Source organism: Amphiprion ocellaris, chromosome 20 (genome assembly GCF_022539595.1).
Source record: "Amphiprion ocellaris isolate individual 3 ecotype Okinawa chromosome 20, ASM2253959v1, whole genome shotgun sequence".
In the NCBI taxonomy this organism is placed as follows: domain Eukaryota; kingdom Metazoa; phylum Chordata; class Actinopteri; family Pomacentridae; genus Amphiprion; species Amphiprion ocellaris.
The window spans coordinates 17,423,644-17,449,594 of NC_072785.1; the positions used below are offsets into that span (position 1 = coordinate 17,423,644).

Below are 25,951 nucleotides of genomic sequence, written 5' to 3' on the forward strand. Positions count from 1 at the left end.
GCACCACTGTGACCTGAAAAGTCTTCCCTCTCTGGTCAGTCGCCCCCCACACACAGCGGTGGAATGGCAGCAGGCGACAGAAACAACACTGCAGGGCGCAATCAGACTCTTCTCAAAAACACAATCATGACACTACAACCACTTTGTGATTCATTTCATGGTCAGACTGCAACCACAGAGTTGTATCACTGCTTAATTTAAACAACTTTAAACTCTAATAGTCTTTGTTGCAGCTGCAAAGGTGATCATCTTCCTAAATAGCAATTCATTTTGAGTAGTTTGTCACCGAGTCTTGATTAAAGGCCTCGGATGTGTTTTGTTTCTTGCGTGGCTACATGATGGAAACTGTTGCCCTGCTGTTGTACTAATATTTTTCTGTTGCTCTGCATAACTTCAGCATTGCCTTGAGAATAAATATTCTGTCTTTATGGCATCTTGTCTGTAATTTTAGCTTCAGAAGATCATGCCAAAGAACTGCGGCTGAAAATGAGCCAACTGCCTGACACTGGCACATTTACAAAAATGCTGATTATTGTGTGTTTTCCTTATACATAAATAGATGAAATTAAGTGTCCTTGAGCAAGAATCTAGAGCGACTGCAAGCTGAATTATTAAAATTTCCATATGAAGATAAGTGAACTATGTGGTGTAATAAAATATAAAAAGTGAACACTCAACATATTTGCCCTCCTATGCAATTTATCCATTCTTTACCACCTCTGCCCAGCTAATTGAGGGGTTTTCCACTAAATGTGATGATCCAATAGAGACTATCCATAGCTGATCCTGTTGAGTCAACCCAATCTCCTTTAGGCTGTTTACACTGTTTATATGGTACAAATGAGGTTGAGGCAATTGGCTGGAGCGTTTCACGCTTTAAGAGACAATAATGGTCTAAGGAAATGAACGCATTTATGTATGTAAAAGCAAAGCATTACATGCCTTTAATGCTGCATTAGCAATTATGTATTATGCATTATGCATATATTTCAGCATGTATGCCTCTATTTATCATATTTCTGCCAACTATAAATACAACCCTCAGACGCTGATGCTGATAATTGCATTGGTGAATTACATAACAAATCTTTAATTAAGATGAATCCTGGCCATGATGTCTGCTTTCTATCTCTGTCATAAAAGTCAGCAGATGCAGGTGTATTGTGCATTCTTATGGGAGCACCAAAAGTGAAAAACAAACATCTGATACCACCGTTGTGTAAATGGGTTGATTGTGTTTATAGCGTTGGCCCTGTAAACGCTGAATTGGACATAGTTACTCTTCACGACAGCAGAGCAAGCGGAAATTTGCTGATATTAGCTGCTATGGGACGGGGAGGGGTGGGGGCTTCAGCACAATGGCCAGCTGCATTATTTAATGTGAGGGGGATTGTGCTGAGAGCAGAGTGCAGCAGCAGTAGTAGTAGAAACAGTAAGAGCACTCCATTACAGTGCAGCACAGAGAGCGGAATAACGGAGACCTGCAAACTGCGCGTCGCCACATGAATGTGCACGTGGATGCACAGATTTGGGTCTACGTTCGTGTGTGTAGAAGCACTGCGTGAAAATCAATATGACAAGCCTCAGGGCCCTCACCGCGCACGGCGTGACACATTTATTTTTGTGTTGATGCTCACGTGGGCCTCTGATGTGGTTCAAGGGGAGAATGTAATTCTGAGCACATCATGAGCTTATGTCTGTGAAGACTTTTAGTTTGCGATGAAAGAGAAAGAAAGAAAAATAACTGTGCCAAGGGTGTCCTTCATGATAAAGATAAAATGGACGAAGAAATTCCACATCATAATATTAATTAGTGGCTGACTGCCTACTAAAGCTGATGTTCAACATTTTTCCAATTATTGGTGGTGTTGTTCTGATTTACAAGTTCTTGATGAGAGAAATTACTTTAAAATGCGCCACTCTGGCTCTGATGCAGCTGCCGCGATCATCAGAGTTCACCTTTCTGTGGTCTTAAGTGAAGTCCCATCAGTACTATCTGACTGGCTACATGTCACAAGTATCAGTCAATCAACACTAAAAGAAAATTGTTCAGAAATTCTCTTTTATTATAACGTACACTGCCGTTCAAAAGTTTGGGGTCACTTAGAAATGTCCTTATTTTTGAAAGAAAAGCATTTTTTTTCAATGAAGAGAACATTAAATGAATCAGAAAAACAGTCTAAACATTGTTAATGTGATGAATGATTATTCTAACTGTAAACAACTGATTTTTAATGGAATATCTCCATAGGGGTACAGAGGAACATTTCCAGCAACCATCACTCCTGTGTTCTAATTCTACATTGTGTTAACTAATGGTGTTGAAAGGCTCATTGATGATTAGAAAACTCTTGTACAATTATGTTTGCACATGAATAAAAGTGTGACTTTTCATAGAAAACATGAAATTGCCTGGGTGACCCCAAACTTTTGAACAGTAGTGTGTGCAAACCATAAATAAAGAAATTTCAACAAAGTTTTGTGTAGGAGTTTGTGCTGTTCTAAATTTTGACACTAATGTCACACCATTTTTACTGTAAATGTATATATCAGCTTCAAATATTGGTTACTGGTCAACTTTAATAAACAATAATACTGCCCTGAAAAATTATGAGTATAAATATAAAGAGTAATTACTAGTTATTAAAACAGTGCTGACATATTTTTATCATGACTTCCTGCAGTGACAAAAAATTGAAAAGGAATGACTGCCCAGCACTGCTCAAGATAGTAGGAATAAATGGCTGTATTAGGCATAATGTGTAAGTCACATCATGTAGAGGGGAATGAAATGATGGGAAAGTTGTTATCAATAAAAACTAACAAACAAAGGCTACACTTCTTCTACAAATGCCATATAATATACATATATATCAGTCACTACATGTAACAGACAGGCTTTGGCTCACATGAGACATCCATGTTTGTTTGCTTTTGCCAAGTCAGAAAAATCAGTGTTCTTTATCCTAGTAATAATTGAGTGAAAAAGAAGAACTGGTATTTATAGTAACACTGATATGATGTGAATGCAGTATCCAGCTGGGTTCATATAAGGATAATACAAATCCAAAGGGGAAACAGACTGTGATTAAACACCAGCCAAGAAAAAAAAGAAAAGAAAGGGTTGAATATTGATACTAAGGAAATAGCTGTGTTTGAAAATACACATTTAAATAAATATGTGAAGAACAATGTCATTGTAAAGTGGAGAACCTAATGAACCATGTTAAGCAGAAACACCAAGTTGAAAACTAAAAAAGGGTAGTCATGTGAGCTGTCTGCCACAGCTGATGTCATTTCTAAAAATGAAAAAATAATAAAAGACAGAAAAACACAGCAAACAAACTACATACATTGTCACGTTTGAGCTATACAGCTGTGGCAAACTTGATCAAACAAATAAATAAATTCTTGGCACAAGGTCCACTGACAGAATTTACCTGAAAGCTTTCAGTCACACCTCATGGCCTTTCACAGTTTATTCATTGTAATGGAGATATTATTTAAAGCAAACTGACCATAAAATGTTGCCCAAAGCTCTGGAAAACCTCCAACTACACTGCCTGAATCATTAGCAAAATGTTTTAATGATAATCATAAAATAGCCAAATGTTTTAATCATAATCATATATCAATAATAGTATTTCCATTGCTTCATTAAATTATGAACATCCTCATTGAAATCATTATCCATAATCATCTGCAATATCAAAATCTTGTTTTTAAGCATCGTCACATGCCGGTTTTGTATATTTGTATTGATGAATACTGTACAGTCTGTGTCATTAATACACAGTGGACCGTATGTACAGGAGGGGTAGATATACCTGAGCTCACACTGCTGCTGGGATTGATTGTGCCCTTCATGGGACTGTTATGGGAAAGACTTTGGATAATGCTAATAGTCTCAGATCAATATAAAAGTGTTATTCAACATTGCAGATTGAAATTAATAGCCCCTCTATGGCAAGCCAACAATTGGCTGAGTTAGAACATGCAATCAGTCTCCCCGTTGAGGGAGCAAGCATAGGGCTGATCCGGGCCACATAAGGACAGCATCGATCCACGCTGCACATTCCTGCCTGCCTGAGCGACAACATGAACACACAGAAAGCCAGACAGACACACACTGAATCATCTCTTTAATCAGAGAAGGTAACTCTCATGTCTCTACCTCTGCCTGACCTATGAGTAGCCCTTCTCCTCTGGCATTGTCTCTCTCTCTCTCTCTTTCTCTTAGTCCTTCTGTCACCAACTCCCTGCTATCAATCATTCATGAAGAGCGCTAAAGTGATGTCAGTCGGGCTGGAAGGGAAGAAGATGTTCTCCTTAATTTGGGACGGATCAGTGTACAAAATCAGAGGAAAACATGTGACTCGAGGGGATTCTGCTGCTTTCAGCTGTCTGTATGTAAGGGTCTGTGTAGAAACTCTTTTAAAGGTCAGTCACAACCAGAGTGCTTTCCAGAGCCACATGACACTAACTTTGATAGTAATAAAAACTACTGAAAGTACAGCCTCTCAGCAGCTCACTTGTTTGTCTAGACAGGGATAGCAGTAAAATGATGCAATGCGCTGTTTCCCAAAAGCTGAAGACCGTCAAAGTTTGTCTGCAGTCATTTTTAACAAGGTAATAAAATACGATTTCGAGGGGGCATCTTTAAGGGTTAAACATCTAAAACTAGTTTGACCAGTTGAGTGACTTTCAGAAAGGAACAAATAATGTGGCTTCACTTTTTTAGATCAGCAATGAGAATAAGTCTATCATCAAGTTCATGGATTGAGGAGAAGCAGTATAGTACCTTTCAGACGTTTTTGCATGTTTGAATGCAAACGGTTCCATCATTACTTGCTGTAGTTACAGGTCACATTTTCAGATAAATTAAGAATAACAGTCCATTAATGCTCGCAGCAGTGTGAGGTCATGCTTATGTGCATGACATTGCCTTGAGGCAACATTAGCATGCTAACATGCTCATTATGGTACTACCAACCAAGCAGCGACCTCTGGGCTGAAAAATAGAGTCAATTCAGGAGCGGCAAAAACTGTCAAATGGCCACTTGATGCTACCTCCAAAAGTGAGTCAGTCCCCCATGTTAAAATGTCCAGTTTTACAGGAAAAACAAATATGTTTACTGTCTGGTAGAAAAAAATGTTATGGTCTCCACACTTAATTTCCTCATCTATGATAACTGCATAGGGGTAGGATTTTTATATAACTCACACATTTGAATTGCATTAAGGATTAAAGTGATGCATAATTACTCCGCCAAGGAATGCGGCGGAGTTATGGGACGATCAGCGTACATTTATTTGTTTGTCTGTCCATCTGTTTGTCTGTCTGTTAGCAACATTACTCAAATATGGACTAACGTATTCGGATGAAATTTTCAGGGAACGTCAGAAATGACACATGGACCAAGTGAATAGATTTTGGCAGTGATGCGGCTTATAGTCTGGATCCACGGATTTGTTAAAGATTTCTGTATCATTGCAAGATAGACGCACAGCGTCATTATAACTATGACTATAAGTGAACGCTACATCAGCTGCCTGCTGACGATCACATGATTGCGATCCTATTAAAAATCGACCGCTGCAGACTTATCAGAACTTAACTGTCAATACAAGGAACATTTGATTAACTTGTGGGGGTGTTTTCGAATTCCAACAATTCCCACCACCCGCTACATAGTTAGGACATGTGACTCAGTGTCCGCAGATAGCATACACATGTATAACACACACCTGTACTCACCACAAGGTAATTTTTTAATAAAGATTTCATCCGTCAAAAATGATACGACTGATCAGTCTTGGCAGAGTACTGCGCTCTCCGAGTGCTTTTCTTGTTAAGAAAGCGACCTCTTTGAGTTCAGTCCTCAGATGAGTACTATCACAGGACAGACGATGGCCCAAGGTGTTTGCATGGGTCCACCTCAACTCCACTCACACTGCCTTTTTGCTCATTTTTGGATCAGTTAGGAGGAGGCAAGTCTCGCATAGCACTGTGTCAGCACTGGAGAATATTCTGACTGTACCTCATTATTATTCTGCTACAGATGGAAGGAAATGCTCGTTTGTTTGTATTTCTTTAAACCAATCAATTTAAGTCAAGGATGCAGTTCCTCTACAAAAGAAAAAGTGATTAGGGGAATTTGTTTTGTGGAACATTTGCACACAGGAAGACGAACACTGTCAGAAAAATGGCTAATTCAGCAAAATTATAACAAGCCAGACTGCAAATCTTAAAACCTCAAATTTTCAGCACGTATTTGTTGCTGTTCCATGTAGTAAATGGTGTTTTGAAAACAGTTACATAAAGGTAGTAGAAGTGGGGGAGAAAGCTGCTTGACATGTGCAGAGTAAATTGCAGGCTTATACCCACAGTCTGCACCCAGTGAGTCAGACCAGGAGGAGTTGGAACTGAGAAGATGACAACGGTTGGAGGCACTAATTTCTAGTTTCAAACTTGCACGTCATGAAACCTATGGGTGATATTATGGAGGGTTCATTCATGTTTATATAGCATCTGATGCTTAATATGTGTACAGTTGACCATATTCCCTTAACATGTAAACATACTAATATTTGTTAATTAAATAAATGAGTAGAAGCAAGAATTTGGTAGTAAACCAAAGCATCGAATCGAATACATGTTTCACTTAAAAATGGCACAAGTCAGGGCATCACAAAACAATCAAGCAGCTCTTCAGATATTACAGTCTGGAGCTAAACCCGTTACAACCAACCAGCAAAGCCACCCTTAAAGCCACACACTGAAAAAAACTAAACTCTCAGTGAGACTGAAGGAGAATTTGACTACTGAACTTCACCTTGTTATTGATACAACACATTATGATTAAACGCAACATAATTCATTTCACTGTGATAAAATAATGCAAGATGCACGCTGGGTTTCCAAGGGCACCTTGGGATTGAATTTGACTCAATTAGCTCAATCATTATATTCCTTCGTTGTAATTCCTTCGCTCTGTGCAGACACATGCATTTGTCACCTCCACTGTGTGTGTGTGTGTGTGTGTGTGTGTGTGTGTGTGTGTGTGTGTGTGTGTGTGTGTGTGTGTGTGTGTGTGTGTGCGTGCGTGTGTGTGTGCTAGTGCATTACAACAATAGCATAACGCTCTACCTTGCTCCAATGAGACTTGTGTGAGTGGTGCTACAGCATATCAATGAGCAGACGCTGATGACAACTCCGCTTTTTCAACCAATCCCGCTCTCCTGGTGCACAGGGGGAAATATACATTGGTGGAGATGTTTGCATGGAGACAGGTAGGCATGAACAGAGTCTGCACTACAAGCCTGCAATAGGCCAATCACAGATGTGAACATTATATAAATTCAGGCTGAGACGAGAGACTTTGTTGTGCTGCTGAGACTGTATGTGCAGCCATTACTTAGTAACAATGCATCCTCTAAATAAATTATCATTATTGATGATAGCTAGCAGTGATTAAAGCATTTAGAAGCAGGTAATGGGTCTTTATGGCTTATGAAAACATAATCCTGGCATTAGAGCTCTTGTAAGTGTATCTCTTTTTCTCTCTTCCAGTCTGTTCCTTCCTTCCTAGCTCAGTTTTTATTTACTCTGCTGCATATGTAGCTTTTGAATCCAGCCCTCCAGACAACAAAGTTGAGAAGTCCAGTGTTTGTGGAGTGTAATTTGATGTTACTTTGGAAGACTTTCTCTTAAGCACTGGAATAAATAGACACAATCGGAATCAAAATCCTCTCAGAAGGAGTCTAGAGTATATAAGACTTTGGTTTGAAGAAACGTCTACAGTATTTCAGCAGGTAGAGCAGTACAGCACATGCCATCAGCTCAAAGAAAGAAGCTCCTACCACCTTATCATGCACCACACAGGGCTGCAGTGCTTTGGCAATGTATTCGCTCGTACATCCTGGAGGCACTACATTAACTACTGTAAAGCTGGAGTCACAACATATCTTAGAGACACAAGCAAGCCGGAGCAAGAAAGTAAAATGCTCCTAGTGCTGTTTGCGAGTGCTATATATGAGGCTTTGTGCAACGGCAACTGAATTGCTCCAGTATTTCATGTGTTGCTCCCATAAGGCTTTTATTACCACCGCTTGCACAATGTTACACCCAGCACTTTATATTCATAACATCACATTCCTCATCTTATTTCATGTGAGATACTCAGCTTCAGGTTTAAAGCATAAATGCTTCAATGAAAGTAATCTAATTGTACAAATACAATACAAAACCTGCATAAGAGACGCCTTGGTAGCACAGTGATTTCACAAACAGAATGACAGGAACACTATGACAAGCAGTGTCATCATTAATGTGCCTCCTGTTTTCCTAAGATGTACTGACACCAGACAGAACCACTTCATTCATCCACATCAACACCATATTCTATCACAATGGAGGCACATGAGGTGAAATCACAAAAATAGTCTCTTTCCGCACCCTCCAAATGTCTGTGTATATGAATCAAAAAGGGCCCCGGTTCAAGAGTTTGTGTAAATATCTAAAGGAGTTGATTTAGAAAAGTCAATTACACCTCCCGTTAAGAAGAAATTGCCATTGCTAAGTATATGCCATCAAAGTAAAGACTTATGGTGATAAAATCCAGACTCCACTCCTGCAGCTGCAGCAGCTTTCTGCTCTCTGCCTCGCTCTTTGAGGTCAGATTTGTTCTGTCTTCTTTAGTAGCTTGATCCCTTGCCAAAGAATCCGGTGAATCAACAGCAAATTGATCCGAGGGTGGCACCAAGCGGCCCCCTGGGAGGAGGTTGAAGTGTAGCGCTCATGGGCAAGAGGAGATTAAAGGAGATGGAAAGGAGAAGGAAAGGAAAGGAAATGAAAGGAGAGGAAAGGAAAGGAAAGGAAAGGAAAGGAAAGGAAAGGAAAGGAAAGGAAAGGAAAGGAAAGGAAAGGACAACCACCTGTGTCCTGAAGTGAACAAAGCATAATGCACCACCACCTTCGCACTTGCCTCCACTTGCCTTTGTCCCCATGTGACATCTCTCTACAGTGCACTAGGTAATAAGTTTCCATCATCACCGGGGGCCTGCTGCCAATCAAACACTGCACAGAGGCTGGCTCACACACTCAGACTTTGTTCTGGACAGATTGATACAGCTGGTTGGGCACTGCAGAACAAAATGCAGCTGGGCAACGGCTGTACCCCCTACGAGCGCTCTCTCCTGCCTCGATTTACTCGTCTCACACCTACACATGTCAGTGTAGGTACAGAAAAAGACCTGGTGCTTCCCAGGCCTATTAGTAGGAGAGGAGAGGAGAGGAGAGGAGAGGAGAGGAGAGGAGAGGAGAGGAGAGGAGAGGAGAGGAGAGGAGAGGAGAGGAGAGGAGAGGAGAGGAGAGGAGAGGAGAGGAGAGGAGAGGAGAGGAGAGGAGAGGAGAGGAGAGGAGAGGAGAGGAGAGGATGACTGCAGTCTATAATGACGCACTATAAAAAAAACACTGGGGAGTTTGGGAGTAGTTGAGCTTTTGTATTCCTGTAAAAGAGGCATTAACTACCTCTGAATCATCAGAAACCAAAAGAACTCTGGATCAGGTTGTACTAAATTTGTCAGTTTGGATCAATCAGGGTATTGTCATGATTGAATCCAGGACAAATACGTTCAAGTGGCTACTAAGTGGATCTTCAGGCATGACTGAATTAAAATGTTTAATTCTGAAACATCTTCCTTCCCATGTGCACATCTAAATAAAACAAAGCCAGAACTGCATTCACACAGGATTTACAGTGAAGTTTTTTGCAGGTGACGCTGCACTACCATTGGACTGAGACTATCTGCATGACAATAAGACACGTGCCATCTTTCTATGATTGTGCTCCAACATCAGAGGAAGCACACACGTTTGTTCCAGAATATTCTGGTAGAGATTATAGCTCTGTGCTGATTTACTGTTGGAGTGATTCACAGACTTGTAGCTCATTGCTCTCTGGTGTGACACCAGTGGAGATGGAAAGAGGGAGAAAAAAAAACAACTTTGGACCAGAGTGAAGCTTTGTTCTCATGACTCAGTGCTACTGTGTAAATGAGAGCGCTAATGCTCATCTTGAGGCAAACTGCTGAACATGCTGCCCCCAGTGCACAGAACATAAAAAAAAAACAGAGAGAGAGACAGAAAGGCAACCAGAGCTATAGAGAGCACAAAGACCTCACACACAATCACACACACATCATTAAAATCCCCAGGCGAGGAAGACACCATTTATTAATCTCGACATCCGCGAAAATTTTAGCCTCCTTTAAAGGCTTTGCCTAGGATGACAGCCTTACAGCTTGTTATTGAACAGTGCCAGCGGCCAGGAGCTCCAACAAAGTGCATGCAGCTGCAGCCCAGACCACACTGCCATGAATGTACGGGGAGCCAAGAAATAAATGTCTCTTCTGTACTCAGTGTGCTACAGGGCTACAGTTGTGATCTGCAACATCGGTCAGGAAAGTACAATATACAATTATGGCTAGAAGATGAACCTGGTATTGAAATATAGGTAAAAAATGACCTTTTTCTATGTTTTGACCAACCACCTATTCCACATGGTGATATGACCATGAAAGGTTGACCAAAAATGCACAACAAATAACACATTCAGAGCGTCATTGCTTTTCACTATTACTCTACGTCATATACATTAAACCAGTGCAGTTATACTATTGAAACCATAATACATCCCATGACACCGATCCTCAAAGTTGGTTATAGAAATAATCGGGCTGCACAAAAATGGGATTTTGGCTTTACATTATAACACCTGCAGTGAATGCAAAATTTAGTTTTTCTGCAGTTTTCTAACAGAGCTTGAATGCGTTCCTCAGCCCTGCAAATTTCATGTGAGTATCTCCTGTACTTATGTACTTATGTAGGCTCAAAAACGCAGGAAAAAAACCCCCACCAAATTTCCACCCACTTATATCTCTGAGTTACAGCTGCAGAAAATATTCATAGTATGAATTCAATCTTGTATGGCTGCATTAAATAAACTAAAGGTATTGTAGAAAAAAAATCTGCTGATTCTGTGGGGGTCAGATGGGAGGCTCTGATTGATTTTTCATGGAATTACCCTTCTCCAAGTTGAACTAATAAGCATGGAAACCTACACAACAGTATTTGAAGTCCACTCAGAAGAATCTATCAAGAAGTTGGTACGTTTTTCTCCTCTGAAAAAGAAAGACGTGCTACAGGGGCGGTTATTGTGGTCGAAACATGCATAAAGGGTTCAGGCTGACCCTAAAATAGCCGCAACTTCCTGCATTGGGCAACAACCTAATGTGTGTTACAGGCCCACATCAACAAGCGTTCCTGAACCAACCCAATCTAATCTGTAGTGGTTCAATAGTTCCATCCATATTTGATGCTCTCGGGTTGGTTGTGTTTGTGTTTAACAGTCACCTGGCACATATTGTGCTTCTGACTTGGACCGTCTAATCACTGTGGGCAATCTAATTACCCAATCACCATACACTCGCACTATACAGCTGTGAACAGCAGCAGCCATATGGACTGAAGCAATCTATCTGGAGGATTAGACAGGTACGGCGATCACAGCGAACCAAATAGCTTGGGGTGAAATATGGTGACATCCTAAATGGCACCAAATGTCTGTAGCTGCTGTTGGCTTTGGAATGCAAGCGTATATCAGAGCGGAGATAGTAACTAAAAAGTCTGTTAAAAATGACGGCCGCTATAGGTCATCTGAGGAGAAAGTTGATATAACATATAAATGAGCCCTGTAGGCAGATCAAACCCCTCCTGGGTCTTTAGGTATTAAGCCTGTCTACATGCTTCAGTACCAAAGGAATGGAGTGGGAAGGCTGTAAAGTGTTTGATTGCACCTTGCAGCACTGCTTGCTCCCTGGCGGTGGGAAAAGCTAAGTAAGCGTTTTCATCCCTTCCTTCCTTCCCTCCTTCCATTGCTTTAGGCTTCGACTGTCCAGGCTATTAGAAAAAAAACAAACAAAGAAAATGCAGAAGTCGAACATCTCTGTAATGTTTCTGCTTGGAGTTGAGGCAATACAATGGCTAAGAGGAAAAAGACTGGGGGTGTTATTGCATTTTCCCCATGACTACATGATGACACTTGGGAAGCTCAGGGGCAATATGTGACAGCACTATGGCGAGGGCTTGCACCAGAGAACAAAGGGAACAAACTACTTTCCACTGCCTCTGCTTCCTCTCCAAAAAGAAGCCTCACTTACCGAGGGAATTGAGACTTTTTGCGGCAGGGCAGGAAAATAGGCTGCTTCTACTTTCTGACTAGCAATGGGTTGTATTTTTAGGGGAAGAGCCTTCTTGGAGGTCCGAAGGGAGAGCAGCACTAACAGGTGCATTTGTAACCTTCCTGTGTCCAGTGAGTCAAGCACCATTTTTGACTCACTTTCTCAACTGTGTGATGCCAAAGAAAGTCCCAAGTGGTGCGGCGAGGGAAATTACGCTTTGCTTTCAGGTCAAGAAAGTGGCAGTGCTGTATATGCGACCTAGAATATCAAAGGGAGCAGTGATTGCAGTTAATTCAGCAATTCCACAGCCTGCGTCCAATTCACAAAGAAGGGATGTCGTGCCATTTAACACTGCAACAGTTCAAAGTATGTTTACCACCACCACTCTCGTGACTATGGCAAACATTTGGCCAGTTAGCTTAGCTTCATACAAACTCAAAACAGGGTAACTTGTACAAAAACTTAGAAGTATAAATTTGCGGTGGGATAATGTGTTTCTTGGACAGAAGCAGGGATTTCTTAGAGTTAAGGCTCCATACTTTAGCTTTTCGACAAAACAGACGAAAAAACCTATAAGATGCCATTTACGAAGCTTTAGATGGGCTGCTGTCTGTAATTTCATTGTGGTGCCATAAAAAGCACCTCTGTGATCGAAAGCACTGCCCTCCCCTTAAAAAACAAATAAAAGCACAGGTAATAACCAGAGGACAAACAGAGACTGAGACGCACTGTACCGATAAAGACAACAAGTCGTTTTAATGATTTATGTACTGTATTTAATTACTGGAAAAATACAGCCACATTCGAACAGCTCTGTACTTGCAACTTGATTTAGACAGATAAAAATATCGTTGCTAACTTTACACTAATGCCCTTAGATAGGCCATTTTACTTTTTTCTTCTTTATTTACATTCTGTTAAATAATTTTTCCTTAGTTTCTATTGGTGCCTTTGAATAAATGTTCTCAAACCATAAACAGTAGCAGTGATTAAATGTTTAAGTAAATTAGGATAGTAACACTTAAAATGTTTCAAAAATACTGGCACCAGTTGTCATTATTTATACTAATATATTTAAATATATGTAACAAATTTTCCTTGTCCTACAAGATATAAAAACCCTAAGAAGTGAATTGGATTGCATTAATTATCTTGTTACCATACAATGTTCTGTTGTTCTGCTACAAAACCTTGGGTCCTGGCATTCATGCTGATGTCATGTTTAACCTAAACACTGTTCCAGACCAAGCACACCCCTACATGACAATGTTTTTTTTCTAAGAGAGCTAAATGCATTATCTGCTCTCATGCTGTAGAAATGAATGTTAGAAATGATATTTTCATGTGCCCTGCTGAGACCTGGACAGACTAACATTATTACACTAGTTCCCTATACATGCAATACCGGTGATCGCAGTGTCAGCTTCTCCAGGACAAAAATATCCATTGTCCTTTAAGGCCTGACCTGACTAAAATTCTTCTCAACCCTCATCCACATGCTTGTGAGTGTAGCTGTGTCGGGCCCCTGGCACAGAAGAGAGTCGAGATTGAACTACAGCTGAGGCACCACTGTGTCAAACTCGATTTGCGCAGGGACTGGTGATGACACCCAGGTGAAGGGTTCTGGTGTCAAAGCGAAAGCACAGCTGAGACTCAGAGAAAAGGATCGCTCAGGAGAAGACAGATTAAAGGAAAGAGATAGTCTGACTTTGTGACAATCGCCAAATTTAGGGACACATCACCCTGAGAAGCGTGTCACGAAGAGGCAGGCGTTGGTGCTGGATAACAGACGTCGCACCTCACCGAAGCCCAAAGTTGGAAAGCAGCCTCTTGTAGGGCCATTTTTACTGCATTAAAAATCAACCCACAGCACTCTGATTTGTCATACATTTAAGGATGAGGCCGTTAAGAGCCTGGTGAGGGACTTTTGAAGCGTCAGCTCCTCAGCTTTACTGCCACAGTAACGCTTCTCTGTGTTGGGAGTGAGCGCTACTGGAGGCTGAGAAAAACTGCTGCAGAGATACTCAGCCCTGTAGAGGAATAAAAAAAAAAAAAAAAAAACGCTCCACCATTTCTATACATTCCCTCACCTGCAGGGTAGACCTAGCTATAAAAGTTGCCTCTATACAGAAGCACTGCAGAGTCCCAGAAGAAAGAAGAAGGTACAAAAAAGCTACAGCATACTGCCATGATAGCAGGGAATGCTGTTTAAAACTGAAAAAAACAAATAGGTACAGATGGCAAGCAAGCATGTGTGGCTATCCTTGCTGCAAATACAAAGCCATGAATCTCCTGCTGTGCTTGCTGCTAAGGCAGGATACTGCTTTTTTAAAATTTTTATAACACACATCTTTGACTCTGCAGCACCAAGACCCAATAAAGAGGCTGATATCTCCTTGTCTGTGTTGGAGTGGTGCGACGCGGAGGTTGTTAAAGACATATGAATCTTTTATGAGTAACGCCACCGCTGTCAATAGCGGATGTAAAGGCCGAGACTTTGGCACCCGCCCGGAGGTGGGAACATCTCTGGATTTTTCTCAGCACAACAATCGCTGCTGCAGTGGATGCAGCTATGTGTGAAGCTCCTGCAAATTACTTCATTACACACAGTCAATGAGACTCATCAAAGCACTGTACTGGTGGCACTGGGAGTATCTTGCATACTGCATAATGATCCGGCATGACAATTTCAGAAGACTGTCTAGATTTGCTTAAATCTAAGTAAAGTCAGGAAAAGACTCTGTAGTTTCTCCTATAAAGTTCGACTCCGCAGCAGCAGATTGCAGCAGTAAACACTCCTCTAAATGGCTTATTAGAGGCACAGTGGGGAGACAGAACATTGGACATAATTGCAGCAGATACCGGAGCTGTTTTATGTAGGAGAATGATTCACAAGTGCAACAAAGAGAAGTGAGAGTTTTAATGATCTTTATTCATGGTAAAAAATGCTCCAAACACTGATATTGTTTCTGTGGTAACAGAGCTGTCGGTTACACAGGTAGAGAAATCCTAAAAATGTCTTAGCTGCACAGCAGACACTGTCACTTGAAAAAGGTATGCTTTCAAACAGCAGATCAAGTGTCCTGAATGTGATGTATTTAACTATGTCTGTATCTTCACAGTGTCTGGTCACAGTCACAGATTCAGGTCACCATGTGTTTTATCTGGGGGAAAGTTTTAAATGAGCCAAAACTTTTTGTCGCTGGGTGGATTTGGTGTCATCCCTGCAGCTAAAAAAAAAAGTGAGGAGGGGATTCTTTGGTTTATTTTGAGTAAAACGGCACCAAACAGTGACACCTTGGAGGAGGATATAATTGATCCAGTGCAGCATATCTCACTGTGTAGCAACTCAAATTATCTAATGAATGAGAAAACAAACAAAACTGAGAAAATGTGACAACACTGTAACGATTCACTCACACTAACAAGCAAGCCGGCTGTATTTCTTCTTTTCATGATTAGGGTACTAAGCAATGTCTTTATGATATCTATTCCTTAAATTTAGATGAGAAAGACATTACCATTGTCATGTTTTTCTGTTAAATATATAGCTGGAGAAGCAACTAGAAGCAGCTAACTTGGCTCTATCTGAAACATAAAGAAAGAGAAAGCAAATTGTCCACTAATCAGCACCTTGAATGTTCACTTACAATACAATTTCACCTTGAAACAGAAGCTTGCTTTTGCATCCAGTCTTCATGCTAACCTTCTTTAAAGATGGACTAAGTTATTCCTGATGTCAATGACACTAACAACTCAGATTAAAAGACAAATGTCCCAATGATAAGCCTTCAAACTTTGCTGTAGATGTGGATTCGTATCTACATATTCTGATCATGCACACTACTGCAAGAACTGCAAGACTGTGAAAACGGTCCACATGGACACAAGTTTTGGGCTGCAAGCAGATTTGTGCAGAAGGGTTCACACGGACTCTTGTATACTTGCGAAGATGACAGAATTTACATCATGGTGACCCTAGTTTGCCCTCACAGATAACACCGGTATAACAAGTATAACAAGAAAGGCACTCAGAGAGCACAGTACTCCAAAAGGCTGTTCAGTCTTTGTATCATTTCCGACGGATGAAATCTTTAATAAAACAATTACCTTGTGGTGAGCACAGGTGTGTGTTATGCATGTGTATGCTATGTACGGATATCCAATCACATGACCTAAATATGTAGCAGGTGGTGGGAATTGATGGGACTCGGGACTCTTCCACAGTTTTAATCAGTTGTTCCTTTTATCATTTCCGATGGATGAGTCCTGGTGGATTTCTCGTAGGATCCTAATCATGTGATTGTCAGCAGGCACCTGACGTAGCGTTCATTTGTTGTCATAGTTACGGTGACACCATGCCGCCATCTCGCAATGATACAGAAATCTTTAACAAATCCATGGATCCAGACTATAAGCCACATCACTGCCAAAATTAAACGAGGTGGTCCTTGTGTCATTTCTGACCTTCCCTGAAAATTGCATCCAAATCCGTTCGTACATTTTTGAGTAATGTTGCGCACAGACAGATTCACAGATTAACAGAAGGACAAACATACATTATACTTGTTACTCTGTCTCATTCCTTGGCAGAGAAACAAGTATAACCCTGGCCTCCAGGTATTAAAGTGCTCATCTCCGATTCATAGCTTAAGTGAAACAAACATTAGAATATAAATATTCTTTAAATGAACCACACCTATGAGCACAAACCCAGTATCCAAAACACAACAGAGCAAAAACTAGCAAGACTTAGTTGTTTAGACTCTTTCTATCCAGCCAGGGGAACCATAGAGCCAGCTGCAGACACCATCCTTTCCCCCGGTGGAGCTGGAGCTAATGCTGCACCAACTTGCTGCTGTTGCTGCGCAGAAGAGCCCAATGGAAGTTGAGAGTCTCAGTGTGTGTCATTGAGCAAAGAAACAGAGCCTGATGATGCTGGAACCAGCTCCTCCCTCGACATTTCCACTTGGAAACAGGAAGAAGAGGAGCAGTTGCGGCTGTTTCTAAAACCTGCGCTACAAACTGCTGCTGCACTAAAATAATGCACTGCAAAAAAAGAAAGGAGAATGCTGTTTTAAAAATATTTATTTATCCTCGCCTGACTCACTGGATGTAGACTTAGGGTGGAAGCCTACTATTTTCTCTATGCACAGGAAATAACAACCTTCAAGCAGCAGCCTACACACTGAATATTTAAGTTTTGCTGAACTGGACTGCAATAAGGCAGCCCTGCTTGCTCTTTTTGATGAATTTACCATTTAAATGACAGTGTTAGCTTCCCTGCATACAAACATTCAACCAAACAATTGTCCCAATCACTACTGTGCAACTGTACTGTTACTACATTCTGGCTGTAGCTCCTCCCAAGATGACTGTGATTGGTTTAAAGAATGATGATAACAATGAAGCACAGTGGGGATAGATTAGCTATGAAAAACTAAATTCACCCTGTTCTCAGGAAAATAAATTGGGAATCATAAGGCCGTCCTGTGCATGTAGTCTGCCTGTGTTTGAGCAAGAATGCCCATGTTGCTGTTCAGCTGGAATACTGCTGTGTGGATTGGTTCAAGCCACTTTGCTGATTTCCCATTTACAGAGCAAGGGTTGTTTATGAACACCACAATTCAAACCTAAATAAAACTATCAGAAGAAGTAGAGAAATGAAGAAGAAGTGTTTTGGACTAGAATTGCATACTCCACCTTTAATCAAGACTTGACTACTGTAATTCACTTTACTCTGGTATCCGCCAGGCTTTTCACATGTACTAAGAGAGGTGACCATATTACACTGTCCTTCACTGGCTTTCTGTGAGTTTTACAATTGATTTTAAGATCTGATTGCTCATTTTTAAAGCCTTGAATGGCCGGGCTCTTGCTTACATTCAGGAACTGCTAATTCCTCATGAGCCTGAATGCTACCTGAGATCCACTGGCAGGGCCCTACTGAAGGCTCCTAAGTCCTGTTTGGTCACTAAAGGTGACTGAGCCTTCGCAGTTTGGGCCCCCAAGCTCTGGAACACCCGCCTTGAGGATTTCAGCAGGCAAACTCAGTGTCCTCTTTTAAATCACTTCTTAAAACTTACTTTTACCAGTTGGCCTTTTCTCAACTGCTGCTTTTACTTATGTGATTTTACTGTGTTCTTATGGGATCTGACTGTTTTTTTTTTTTGTTTGTTTGTTTTTATTATCGTATTTGCTTCTACTGTAAAACACTGTATAACTGTGTGTTTTGAAAGGTGCTACACAAATAAAATCACTATTATTATTATTATTATTATTATTAATGTACCTGCTCCTAAGTGATATAACACAGTTTAAGAGAACAATAATTGAAAGGAGGGAAAGGTTAGAAAGCACCAAACCAGCAAAAATCTGTGGAGAGCACAGATTTTCTACAACCAATGACTAATGGATAGCTACAGCTTTTTGGACTCAATCAAATTCGGAAACACAGCCTTGTATGTGTGAGCCAACATCATCTGCCAAGAGGCAACGGCAAAGAGAAGCACAGACAGAGATGGGAGTTGAGAGCTGGCCCTGCTAGCTACGGAGGAGGCTGCAGCTAACAACAGGCTAACAGTGGCTGGAGGTGGTGGAGCTTATGTGGCAAGTGCACACTTTACCTTATGGTGTTTAAAGGCATTTACTGCTTTAATTGCAGTGCATTGTTGCCGGTTCAAAACAGACAACCACGGATATCAGGAAGAGGCTGAAGCACAAAACAAGACCGGCTATGATGACTCATGGACATCCGTGCTATTTGTAATGATGAAAGAGAAAATAATATGCTGTTTCTAGATAAGGAGAACTGTGCCATGGAAGCACTGGTCAGGGTGCAAAAGATGTTTTTGTCTGGTTTTAAATAAGAATACATTTAAGTAATAAAAGTAATAGCAAGAAACATGCAGTGGATTTTACCATGCTGGTCCAACAAGAAAGAAAGAAAGAGAGAGAGGACGCAGAGCTTTAATAATTAAATTGTTAAAAAGCTATAGCATGCTGAATTTTATCCAGTCCCCTGATGTTTCAACACATTCCTGACATGGGGAGTCCACAGATATTAGTTATGAGAACATTTCATATAATGACGTGTCCTCAAAGACAAAAAGTGGAGAATTTTGAAGTGTGTTTACCACCTTTTAATGACCTAAACATTAAAAATTATTGTAAATATCCTATTCATCATCTCTGTATGGTCTTTTTGCACATTTCTATACAATTTGCTTAAGCTGTGTTGGGTCAAAGTACTGTGTGTCAGTGACATTTTAGCTAATCAGTTATTTGGTGAACGTTTCAGCTAAAGCATTAAAACCGTTTCTGCAGTGTGAGGATGTGCTCCTGTTGTTTCACATCATTCTAAACTGAAGCCCTTTGGGATTAATAAAGAAAAATAATAGATTCATCAATACCGTTGCAGCAACGTGATGTCCCAAGCACTACTCACTTCCCAGTATAAGGCACACAGCAGCATGTCAGAGATGAACACATTTCAGGCCCATTAGTCAGCTCTGTCATATCAAGGCTCTCTGATACTATAGCTGCAAACATAAATGGCAGGCGTGTTGGAGGTCTTCAACCAAAGAGAAGAGCTCGTCTATGGGAGGAAGCTTCCTACGCTGCCTTATTAAATATTCATTCTCTGAAACACCAGATCAATCTGGCCCGCTTACTGCATGCCACTGACATTACTGAGGAAATTTCTTCATTTAGTGGCGCGATCAATAGCTCATTACAGCAGCTTTACACTGGGTTGTCTCTGAGCAGGCCTGCTGGCTTAATTCCCTCTACATCACGGGCCTATCTGCTCTGTCCATCTTCATCACACAACACAGCGAAACAGCCCTCTGCTGAACAACACCTTCACTCTAAACCGTACACCACCTTACTTTTCTGCAAGTTGAGCTTTTCAAAGCGAAACATTGAGGGCTGTGAATGAAGCTTATGTGAAGATATATGAGAGAAATCAATACTGCAGCAAAGGGTTGGTGGTTGTGATGATGTTCATGTGCAGCACAGAGAAAGAGTATATATTTGATCAATGTCATGCCTTATGCATGACATAACTTTGCATTTTGACCTGTTTAATGCGACTCATCCAGGGAAAAAGAACACTATAAATCAAGTGGATTCATCCGAGACTGCATGTCAGAAATAAATCAGAGATTATTTAGTCATACATAGATGTGGAAAGTCAAGTTTTCACACCCAGCATCAGCTTATTTTGCTTCTAACCCGTAAACGTGAACAGCTGGTGAAAACATATGCCATAAACACGAGGCGAGGCAATACTCCCTGTGACAGTTTGCATCAAAAGAAGAATTTTTCCTGGCTTTGATGGAATCACTTCCTTACAAAGCAATTTCCGAATGAATCTCTGCGCTCAAATCTGCACCATTATGCTCAAAATGCCTTTCGGTTGCTAATGAAACTGAGCTATTACTTTTTTTAATTCAACCATGAAATGACAGCAGACCTCATCATAATAACATTAAAGCTCCCCTCCTTAGTGTCAAGTAGAATGCACTGATGTGCTTAACGGAACTTCCCATCCATGGGAATAATTTCATGGTAATCTCTAATAATTATACACAGGGCGAGTGACAGAGCAACAGGAGGAACCAAAAAATGAAGCAAGTCAGGCTTACTTGTAACACTAAAATCCCACATAGGGAAGTATCGACTTAGAGAGAAAGAATAAATGAGAATTTATTTGTAAGGAGTGTGATTAGCGGGTAGCAATAACTTGTCCTCCACTACAGTAATGTGGTTTCGTGCAGTTTTGTGGTCAGAAAACTGAATCTCTGGCTGTGGGTCAAGGGCACCTTTGGTTGTCTCTGGAGCAACATGGAGCTGTCAGATAGGACACCATGATCTCAAACTGCACGTAAAACCTTTAACATAGTGTATAGACACACAAGAGCAGGGGTGTCAAACTCATTTTAGTTACACATGCTGCCCAGTTTGATCTCAAGTGGGCCGGACCAGTACAATCATAACATAATAACCTATAAATAACCACAACTCAAAATATTTCCCTTTGTTTCAGTGCAAAAAAGTATATTCTGATATTGTTCACATTTAATGAAATATCATTTATCTGATTTTTAAAAGAAAAATAAGTGCAAATTCAACAATAATATGCCTCAGTTTATTATTTGTGGCACAAAATATTTACTAAACAATACTATAACTGAACAATATAGTATTTTACATGATGATAGAAACATCTTGTTGAGATCTAGAAAGTACCTTAAATTTACATTCATTTTCACATCTGTGTACTAATCCTGACCACCTGAACTGACACACTTTCAAGGAAGAAGGTTAAGTTATCCCCCTCCCTTGCAAATGCAGAAAATGTATACATCAAAAATACAGAAAAGTTGTCTCCGTGCATGAACAATAAAGTTCCACCAAATCAAACTCTTTTGCACTGAAGCTGCTGACTGACCTTATATTGCACAATGTTCAGTGCCTTTAAATATTTTCACAGTAAGTACTCATTTTCACCTCTCTAATCTTTATACTTTACAAAGTCATCCCCCGGGCAAGATTGAACCCTCTGGCAGGTCGGTTTTGGCCCGCGGGCCATATGTTTGACACCCCTGCTCTAGAGCACGTCAACAAACCAAGCAAACTATTCAACAGTAGATAGGAGTTAAATTAGGGAGCCTGAAGTGAAGATCAGAAAAAGTGAGCCAGTGAAATGCAAAATATGACGAAAGGGAAAGAGGAGAAGAGCAATGCAGAACAGAACAGAAGTGATTCCCTACAGGGTGAGCACAGAGACAGCAGTGAGTGAGGAGGCAGAAACCCCTGGCATGGGCACAGTCAGAATTAACGCTTTACTGCTTCTACAGTCTTAGTTTTTTTAGTTCTAAAGCAGCTCGTTTTGGCTCATTGCATTACTTTCTTCTCTGCTGCTGCACCGACAGTCATCGCCTGGATGCAAAGTGAGGCCGGTGCATTCACATAAACAAGCCAAGCGCTGCCACAGTGCATTAGTCACAGCCCTAGTCTGGCCTTTTCAAAGTCGCTACTCCCACTCAAACTGCTAATAGATCCCCAGAATTTGATATTCGCCTAGCAGGGATCCTCGCAACAGAGAAAGCCGAGCACGCGTGAGCTTGTGCGTGGATGGTAGCGTTCCATGCTGTACTGTATATTTATTAATCAGTGACCTTCTGTCTGGGTAATTTCAAGAGTTAAAATGAAGAAGAAAAAACAGAGTGAGACAAGAAGAAAAGTTTGCTACCTCTTCTTCTCGCTGTGCTCTCTGCTCTGCTCTAATGACAACGCACAGCAGGCAAGCAATTCATTTAGAAAACTATCCTTACATAATGAGCAGCCTGAGCTATGTAACCATAAGCTGATATTTTATTCACTATACTGCTTATTACGAAGCCGCCGCTGATGGAGGTGGTGCATCCGAGGACATTTGCCGACATGACGAATAAAGTTCCTGTACAATATGCAGCCTTATTAAACTCTGCGCAGCCCCTTTGCCCCCTCTGACATTAAACAGGAGTTTGTGGGGGAAGCTTTTCTCTGAGTCTCCTGGCTCACAATCAGCACCGTTCCTCTCCTCGTACCATCAAATTACCCAAGCCTGAGATATCCCAGCTCCTTCCCCTCTCCTCCCACTGAGTTGGGTTTATAGGCAGCAGTCCGGCAGGGGTAATTTCTGCTTCCACTCCAGGGAAATTACTTTGTGTTGTTAGAGAAAAGGCAGTTTGTGAACTGCTTTATCAAGCTCCTTGACTCCAATAACTGGAAACATTTGGATGCCAGCAAGAAATCTATCCTGTACATCTCCGCGCATGCTGAGAGATACCAATGTAAAGGCAAGAACACAATGTTTGAATAGGCACGTGTGCACTCAAGTGAGCATGCGTTTCTGCAGGACTTGCGCTGTAGATAAATGTGTGTCTTCGTGCATATGTGGGTGCATGTAGGTACTCGTGTGCGTATCTGTTCTGCGCTTCTATACTGAGCAGTTCAGCTGTGTGTTGCTTGGACTGATGAATAATTTCTGCACTGTGCTCTGCTGTGGCACGTCTGGTGCAGCCTGACTGCACCACACAGCTACAGCTCCGCATTTGCATTCAACACACACAGATACACACACATACACACTTTCACACTCATGAACAACAAGCTCGCTCGCTGCACCTTCATCCCAACACCACCCAGCCTGTCAGCTGCTTCCCTGCGTGGAGGGATGCAACAAGCTGCTAAGCCCTTTTTTAAAGCAACAGCAGTTTCCTATTAGTCAATGTCATCTCGCTTCTCCTCCCAGAGTTACATCTGGGTTCAAGAAAAAAAAAACGTTCGCTGTGAATCCGACAAATTGGACGAAAACAGTCAAGCAGGCAAAATCTACTAAATCCACAACTCTCATAGAGGAGGTTGGATGAAAAAAAAATCTTGGTGGCATTTAAGTTCAGGGCCGGAAAAGAGAAGAAATGGTGCTGAAATGTCAGCTCTATTTTGAAGTGGCAGGCATGCTGATGTGTTGACCTCTATGTGCTGTGGTTAAAAGGTTGGGGAGCTGCGGGACAAATGAGCGGGAGGTATCAGCTTTTTTTCCCTGAGTGAAAGGACAGGGTGTTTTAAAGATCGCTGCCATTCTTGCAGATTGGTTTTCAGCACAAAAACCACAAAATTCTATCACACATGCTGTTTAGGTGATGCCACTACAGTCTGCTTAGCTCTCTCTTTCAACACGCTGACACTGTTATGTGCAGACTTTGTGAAATGCATTTTCTCAATAATGAGAAATTTCAACATAAACAAACGCTTGGGTTCCTATATTTCACATAAAAAAACATCCCTGCTGCGCATCTGTGAACAGCTTAATAAAGGGAAACCACAAGCAGCAGTGCCAATGATATGTGCAACCAAACACCTCCCACTGTCTCGGGGTCTATCTGGAAGACCTCCAGCACTCGCTCCCCTCCCGCATCTATCCGAGAGCGGTGTGTATTTTCAGACATGATATGCCTCTCAATGCATTTCACCATAGATGAGCAAACCGTGTCATCATCTATCTTTGCCAACAGTGGAAAGTGCTCCTCTCTGCTCAGGCTTAAATCCTTAAGCTGAGGAAATAGATATTTACTAAGTGGCAAATATTTCCAAGGCAAGCACAGCAAATAGCCTGTTTTTTTCTTGCTCATATATTGGCTTTGTGTCCAGCGTTAAGGCAGCACTGGGTGCAGCGTTACTGTATTTATTACAAAATGTTGTCCTTAGTTCATTTGCATAGACCTTTGCTGCTGCACAGGAACCCTGGAGCGACTGTCTGGACAGGCAGCGTACCCTGCCAGCCTTCCACATTTCAATATATTACACAGCGTGCACACTGCTCCACAACTCCTTTCTTCATTCAGAGAGATTCGAGTAATCCTGAAAGAGCAATAAAACCCGGTTCTGTGAGTCATTTTAAGTTGAAATCACAGTGTTTGCACTGTGAATCTCACAAATCCTGAAAACAAATGTGCAATAAAGGCACGCAGGTAAGTTTTCCACCACAGTGAAAGATGCTGCTGTCAACTTCTGGAGACAGAGACTGCAGAAAAGACAATAGCTGTCAGCGAGCGATGCGCAAAACAACAGGGCACTATCACCGCCTCTAAGATCTGCAAGAAGGCAGAGGGGTTATCAAAGGCTACGTGATGGAATAACATCTGCCGGTGGAGCAAAGTGTGGAGGCAAATCGACAGAAAAAATATCCCCACACATGATTTGTTTTTAAAAAGCGAGAAGACAGCCACACACACACACACACACACACACACACACACACACACACACACACGTCTATTTCCACGAGCCAGCGGAGCGAGCGGCGCTTCAAGTCTGAGCGGTTTTACTTACAGTTCTGAGGAACTGAATCTCATCCTCTCCTTCTCCACCTTCAGCCATGGCTGCGAAGGAGCCTCGATCTGACTCCGGTGGCTCCTGTCGCCTGTCGATATTAGCATATAGCTAATCCACGGGCCATACAGCGGGAGCGTTAGACTACCGCAGCATGTGTCACTCAAGCCCCTGTGCTCACGCCCCGCTCGCCGCCCGGAGGAGGAGTGTGTGTGAGCATCGGTGGGCTGGAGCCGCGGTTGGGGACGCTGTGGCGGGGAGGCAGGGAGCAGCCGAAGTCCTGCAAGCCCGCAGAGGAGACACGGCAGCGGGGTCTTTATCTTCGACGTCACCGCCACAGCTCGTTAATGCCGCCGCACAAGCGCGAATATTCAAACAATTAGCGCGTTAAATGGGAGTCGGTTTTCCTCCCAGACTCCTGCTAATGCGCGCACCGGGCTGCTCTTTATGCACACATCAGCACCACGGTCAGCTCCAGGCGCCGATCCGTACCGGAGCTGCGTCCATCTGATGCTGGTTCAACGTTCATTCAGTGTTAGGTTGAAGAAACGCTGGCTGTATGTCTGGTTTCAGACATTTTTTTTTTCTGGTTGGATAACATTATTTCAGGGTGCAGCCTCCCCTCCCCTCCCATAATTCCCTTCCTGACCACTAGATACAGTCAATTTGCATCACAGCTCCTGTCCTGGATGATCTTACTGATCTTGAAATAGTGTAGAAATCACTACCGTTCAAAAGTTTGGGGTCACCTAGAAATGTCCTTACATTTGAAAGAAAAGCAGCTTTTTTTTCAATGAAGTTCACATTAAATGAATCAGAAATACAG

The 25,951-nt window shown here is 41.7% G+C and overlaps 1 protein-coding gene across 9 annotated transcripts in view; it reads right to left on the bottom strand.

Moving 5' to 3' along the window:
• The window catches only part of LOC111587668 (ryanodine receptor 3-like), a 122,043-nt gene extending 96,389 nt beyond the window's left edge, over positions 1-25,654 (bottom strand). For 5 of the 9 annotated variants that reach the window (XM_055005905.1, XM_055005900.1, XM_055005904.1 and 2 more), the window contains exon 1: positions 25,126-25,654. In XM_055005905.1, the coding sequence (XP_054861880.1) occupies positions 25,126-25,173 (48 nt within the window). In that variant the 5' untranslated portion in view covers positions 25,174-25,654. The remainder of the gene's footprint in view (positions 1-25,125) is intronic. The other 4 variants (XM_055005903.1, XM_055005902.1, XM_055005897.1 and 1 more) reach the window with 1 other exon arrangement.
• Positions 25,655-25,951: the final 297 nt, after the last annotated feature.